This window comes from Ursus arctos, unplaced genomic scaffold (assembly GCF_023065955.2).
Source record: "Ursus arctos isolate Adak ecotype North America unplaced genomic scaffold, UrsArc2.0 scaffold_25, whole genome shotgun sequence".
Lineage (NCBI taxonomy): Eukaryota > Metazoa > Chordata > Mammalia > Carnivora > Ursidae > Ursus > Ursus arctos.
The window spans coordinates 26782047-26788516 of NW_026622930.1; the positions used below are offsets into that span (position 1 = coordinate 26782047).

Sequence of the window (6470 nt, forward strand, 5' to 3'; positions counted from 1 at the left end):
GGTTAAGTGCTCCAAGAAAGATACTAGGTGCTATGGGAAGAAAAAAAAAGGGAAATCTAGGTCAGACTGAGGGGGCAGGAAAAGCTTCTCAGAGAAAATGCCTCAACCAAACTTGCAAGGACAGGAGTTAGCTGGTTGGGAGAATGGAGAGATACACTATCTCTTACCAGGAAGTTCAAATTTCTTTTTTAGGTATGCTGTCCTGTCATGGACTGACAATTGGATAACTGTTTATTTAAATGCCTCATGGGAAGAATCACATTAGAAAACAGAAAGATAAAAAGCAGATATTTAAAAATAAAATACTGTTCAATCTCACTAATAAAGAAATATGAACTAAAAATAATAAAAATCAGTACCATCCAGGGGCACCTGGTGGCTCAGTCAGTTGAGCGTCTGACTTTCGGTTTTGGCTCAGATCATGATCTCAGAGTCTTGAGACTGAGCACCCCTCCCCGCCACACCCCATCCGGGTCTGTGCTCAGTGTGCAGTCTTCCTGGGATTCTCTCTCCCCCTCTCCCCCTGCCCCTCTCCCCCATATTGGCTAGTATGTGGGTAAATGGGCACTCTCACACTCAGCCATCCTCTCCCTTGTGCACAAAGATACATGTTAAGTTGTTTGTAGTATCAAACAGTGGATCTAAGGTTTCCATATAGGGTAGGAATATACAAACTACAGTTTATCTATTATAACGAAATACTTTAGGAGAATGAAGTAGATCTACACCTACTAACATAGAAAGATCCATTAATAAATTACTAGGTAGAATAAACTAAGCTACGTTAGCTTAACCATGTACACATGACCCCATCATTATACCAAAAAAAAAAAAAAAAAACCAAAACCAAAAATAAAACAAAAACCCAAACAAACCCAAAAAACCCTGCTGTATACTTTAAAAATACATATTTATTTGTTTACCTATGTAATCATAAAAAAGGCCAAAAGGATTTGTACCAAACTATTAATTGTGAGTTTACAAGAGTGACCAAAGGAGGTTGAGGAACTACTACTTTATGTATCTCTGTACTGTCTGAATTTATTGCAGATTCATTTTTTTTAAGGCTCTCTATCATTTCCTGACTCACACTATGTCCTGAAAAAGTTAAACTATCAAACAGCTATTCTTAACATCAGACCACAGAATTCAGTCTCTTCCCTGTGGAGCAAAATCAAAATTTTAACCATTACAGTTAAATGAGAACTTCTAAAGTGTCTCTCTTAAAGTAGCACTGGGTTCTCCTGTATTGATTCTGATATCAAGAAACCAAAAACTTACATTGTTCTGGCCAAAGGTCTGGTGAGGCACGGTCAAGTTTTTCAAAACTTAGCAAAGATGCTTCCAGATCTGTCCCTAGAACAAAACACCCAGATGAGTCAAGAAGACACAAAACACATTAATTTATATTTTACAACATTTCAGTCTCAAAGAACACAACAAACTGGAACATTCACTTGGAAGTCTAGATATCTGTTGTTGTTGTTTTTTTAAAGATTTTATTTATTTATTTGACAGAGATAGAGACAGCAAGAGAGGGAACACAAGCAGGAGCAGAGGGAGAAGAAGCAGGCTTCCCGCCAAGCAGGGAGCCCGATGTGGGGCTCGATCCCAGGACGCTGGGATCCATGACCTGAGCTGAAGGCAGATGCCCAACAACTGAGCCACCCAGGTGCCCCATGAGTTGTTTGGGTTTTTTTTTAAGATTTTTTTTTTTTAAGATTTTATTTATCTGAAAGAGAAACAGAGAGCATGAGCTGGGTGAGGGGCAGGGGGAGAAGCATATTCTGGGATCATGACCTGAGCTGAAGGCAGACGCTTAACTGACTAAGCCACCCAGGTGCTCCAGAAATCTGAGTTCTATACCACTGATACTGCTGGGGCATGATATTATACAAATAAATCATTCTCCTTCATCAAACTTCACTTCTCTGATCTCTAAAATGGGAGCAATGTTTTAGTGGGATGTTAGGAAAAATAAATATCAACAAACCCACCCGCATCTTCACTCATACTCTTAGACTTTTCCCCAATTAAGACGAACTCCTCTGCAGAGCTCTGGAGGTCATTCTCTTGCTTTGTCAAAGACATTATCTTGAATAATCCCTCTTGCACAATCAATTTCTACCTTCTCCACTGCCTCATACTCAACAGCAAATAAGTCTGCTCTAGAATTCCCCTTCTTTGAAAAAAAAAAAAAAAACTCTTCCATGACCCCATTACCTCCATATTCCTCCTTCATTACAAAATTCTTGAGTTGTCTATCCTGATGTCTTCACTTCCTCACCTTACATTCTCTCCTTAACCCAAGACAATCAGGCTTCTGTTCCCGCATACATGGAAAGTGCTGTGATCAAGGTCATCTATGACCTATGTTGCTAAATCCAGTGGCCACTTCTCTGTTGTCTGTGACTTCTTTGCAGCATTTACACACTGACCACTCTCCTTGAAAAACTCCACTTCCAGGGCACCTGGGTGGCTCAGTCAGTTAAGCGTCTGACTCTTGGTTTCGGCTCAGGTCATGATCTTGGGTTGTGAGATCAAGCCCTACATCAGTTTCCATGCTCAACGGGGAGTCTGCTTGAGATTTTCTCACTTTCCTCTCCCTCTGCCCACCCCCAACTCGCACATGCTCTCCCCCTCTCTCTAATACATACATAAATCTTTTTTTTTTTTAAGATTTTATTTATTTATTCGACAGAGATAGAGACAGCCAGCGAGAGAGGGAACACAAGCAGAGGGAGTGGGAGAGGAAGAAGCAGGCTCATAGCGGAGGAGCCTGATGTGGGGCTCGATCCCATAACGCCAGGATCACGCCCTGAGCCAAAGGCAGACGCTTAACCGCTGTGCCACCCAGGCGCCCCATAATATATACATAAATCTTTAAAAAAAGAGAGAGAGAAAAAAGAAAAACTCCACTTCCAGCTTCTGTAAAACCACTATGCTGGTTTTTCTCCTACTTCCCCGACTCCTTCCTTACTTTCCCCCACTCAGGTCCCACCCCAGGTCTACCTAAAGCCTCCTAAGATCTCATCTAGCCCCACAGCCTTTACCATCATTTTTATGTCAATAATTTCACATTTATATTTCCAGTCTCAATCTTTCCCAGAACTTCAGAGGTATAATTAAGAGGCTACTTAACAAACTTCTCTGCCAGAGCTCTGATAACTCTTGACATCTCTCTTCATTTACATGTGTGAAAACCTTTCTGAGTCTAATAATTACGTTCAAAACCACCTCCATATCAGGAAATAGCACCACCATGAACCCCAGTTCTCAAATCAAAACCCAGAGGTCATCTATCCATCATGCCTCCCTTTCCTTCAACCTTCCATTACAATCCATTAGTAAATCCAGTAGTTTCCATCTCTAAAATACACTACGAAACCACATTAATTAACCAAGGAACCATCACTTCTCTTCCAGGCTACTTCAGAAGCCTCTGAACAGTTCACCCTCCTTCTATCCTTATTTCTTCCCCTCTCTACCCAAATCTATTCTTCACAAAGTCGCCAGAACTGATTATTTTTTTTTAAATGTCAATCCGTTTGTGTCACTCTTCAGAGTAAGGGACTTCTTCCCAGCGAATTTCATGAATGTATATCGGCCATGCCCTAAAAAAATCATGCATAATCCAGCCCTTGCTTAATTCTTTGACACCATTTCTTTGCCACTCTTGCCTCCGCACACAGTAGGTGCTCAAAATTAGTAACAATTAACATTTGTTGAGTACATATTGTATGCTCAGTATCCTAACTAGCTGCATAAATTAATGATCTAAACAGCGGTTCTTAACACTTTCTGGGTGAGTCACATCTCCGGAAATCTAAAAAAAAAAAAAAAAGCTATCACCTCATTCCCTGGAAAATATATGTATGCATAAAATTTTTCAACATGTGTTTTTCTCTAACCTCAATTTTTTCCCCAAATATTCGAAGGGAATTTCTGGGAGCAGGGAGCATTCTAATTGGTAAAGAACTCAACCCCAATAAATTGCCTTAACTAAAGCATCCAAAAATGATAACAAAGAAAAGCTGTGTGTAATACACAAAATGCCAACTTTCAAACTCCTAAGGAATGTTACTGATGGGAAGTTCAACCATAACAAAAGTGAACTTATCAAGAATAGGATCTGATAACAAACAACGGTTGCCTTATGATACCACAGTATGGGGCATAACTCAGGACTCTGCTATGAGCATTACTCTCATACATTAAGTAATTTCAATGTTCTCCTTTTTAAAGAAATCCCAAGCAGGGGCGCTTGAGTGTCTCAGTCGATTAAGCGTCTGTCTTTGGCTCAGGTCATGATCCCAGGGTCCTGGCATGAAGACCCAAGCTGGGCTCCCTGCTCAGCGGGGAGTCTGCTTCTCCCTCTCTCTCTGCCCTCCTCCTCTGCTCGTGCATGCTCTCTCTCACTCTTTCTCTCAAATAAATGAATAAAACCTTTTTAAAAAATCAAGTGTGCAATATAGTGAGTACGGAGGTGACTAGAAGACCAAAGGAAAAAAAAATGTTTCCAATATTTTTCCTAGCCCAAAAAGGAAAAGAAATAGAGAAGACAGGAAAAAATCAAATACAAGGAACATACCTCTAAAATCTGCAAAACTTATAAATATAAAAACAACTTAGTAATAAACTAAAAATTTTAATAGCAATTACTTCTATCACTTGGCTGATTTTTAAAAAATTCTGGTAAGACATACATAACAAAATTTACCACTTCAACCATTTTTAAGGGTATGGTTCAGTGGTATTAAAAGCATTCACACTGCTGTGTAACCATCATTACCATCCATCTCCTGAATATTTTCACCATCCCAAACTGAAATTCTCTACTCATCAAACAGTAACTCCCCATTCCCTTAGCCAACTTTTTAAATGTCCTTTTTTTTTTCTGGCAAGAAAAAAACACATTTTAAGAGAGCACCCAGGCAGGAGAAGGAATCGATCTCTCTCTTTTAAAAAAGACTTATTTATTTGAGAGAGAGAGAGAGAGCAGGGGCACAGAGAGAATTCTCAAGCCGACTCCCCACTGAGCATGGGACCCCATGTGTGGCTCAATCCCAGGAACCTGAGATCATGACCTAAGCAGAAATCAAGAGTTGGCTGCCTAATTGACTGAGCCAACAGGCACCCCAGGGAATCTCTTTTGACTCTCAACACCCATAATTTCTTATATGGTATGCACCTGTGCTTAAAAAACTTAAGACTGGGGCGACTGGGTGGCGCAGTCATTAAGCGTCTGCCTTCGGCTCAGGGCATGATCCCGGCGTTATGGGATCCAGCCCCACATCAGGCTCCTCCGCTATGAGCCTGCTTCTTCCTCTCCCACTCCCCCTGCTTGTGTTCCCTCTCTCGCTGGCTGTCTCTATCTCTGTCAAATAAATACATAAAATCTTTAAAAAAAAAAAAAACTTAAGACTAAGTTAAACTTGAAACCCGAGACTAATATATTATTTATGTAGATATTCTAAAAGGTCTGCTGTTTGCCAGGCACTGGTGCTAAACTCTGGGATCCAACTATGAACAAGACAGACTTGGAATTTATAAACCAGCATGGAAGGGGCAAAGTTAACAGAATAGCTATGCTGACGACGAAGGTAATGAGATAGTGAATAATAATGAAGAGTGGCAACTCCAGATACTGCTTTCTGGTAAATCTTCTCAGAGACCTGACATGATCTCAGGGTCGTGAGATCGAGCCCTGCGTAGGTCTCAAGCTCAGAGCAGAGTCCGCTTGAGATTCTTTCCCTCTCCGTCCCCCTCTTCTCCTCCCCATCCTCCCCCACTTGCGCTCTAAAAAAAAAAAACAAATAAAGTAAAAAATAATAAATAAATGAGACCTGAAAGTGCAAAAGCGTTTACATGAGTGATTAATCTTTTCCTCTCCCAAAGCACCTAGCATTATGCCTTTCATATAGTGGGAACTCAGTAATAGGTCTCCTGGTCTCAATTTCCTTATTACTGAAATAAACTTCCAAAATTTCTTCCAAACACAAAATGTGTTTGAGGAGAAAAAACTACATACCAATGAAATGGACATGGAGATGGTGGGGTAGAAGCAAAAATTAAGTGAGTTCAGAAATGACTGCAAAACCCTAACTAAGGCAGAATCGCGTGCAAAAACTTGAGGTTATACCAAAACCACTTAACTGCTATCTGAAATGCCTTGCATCTTAGACAACATATAAACAGAAATCATTCACTCACTCAGCCTTAGTAAACAACACATACACTAGAAGCAAGAGAGTATGAGATAAGTGCATGACTACACTGAAATGCTCAATTCTCATCTTCCTCCGGACTCTCATTGGGAGGGGTCAAGATAGGGCAACTGTACCCAGACAGTAGAGTATCAGGTTTTGCTTGCGGCTTAATCCCAGGATGAGGTCAGCCACCCACCCTACCTAGGGTTTGAGAGAATCGTTCCTGATGCTCAAAAAGAAGAAAATCGACCCTTCAATGGG

At 40.6% G+C, this 6470-nt stretch overlaps 1 protein-coding gene across 6 annotated transcripts in view; it reads right to left on the reverse strand.

Annotated features, from left to right (window-relative positions):
* Positions 1 to 6470, reverse strand: part of LIN52 (lin-52 DREAM MuvB core complex component) — a 107211-nt gene that overhangs the window by 99997 nt on the left and 744 nt on the right. For all 6 annotated transcript variants that reach the window (XM_026519533.4, XM_057318489.1, XM_044391345.3 and 3 more), the window contains exon 2: positions 1282 to 1356. In XM_026519533.4, the coding sequence (XP_026375318.1) occupies positions 1282 to 1356 (75 nt within the window). The remainder of the gene's footprint in view (positions 1 to 1281; positions 1357 to 6470) is intronic.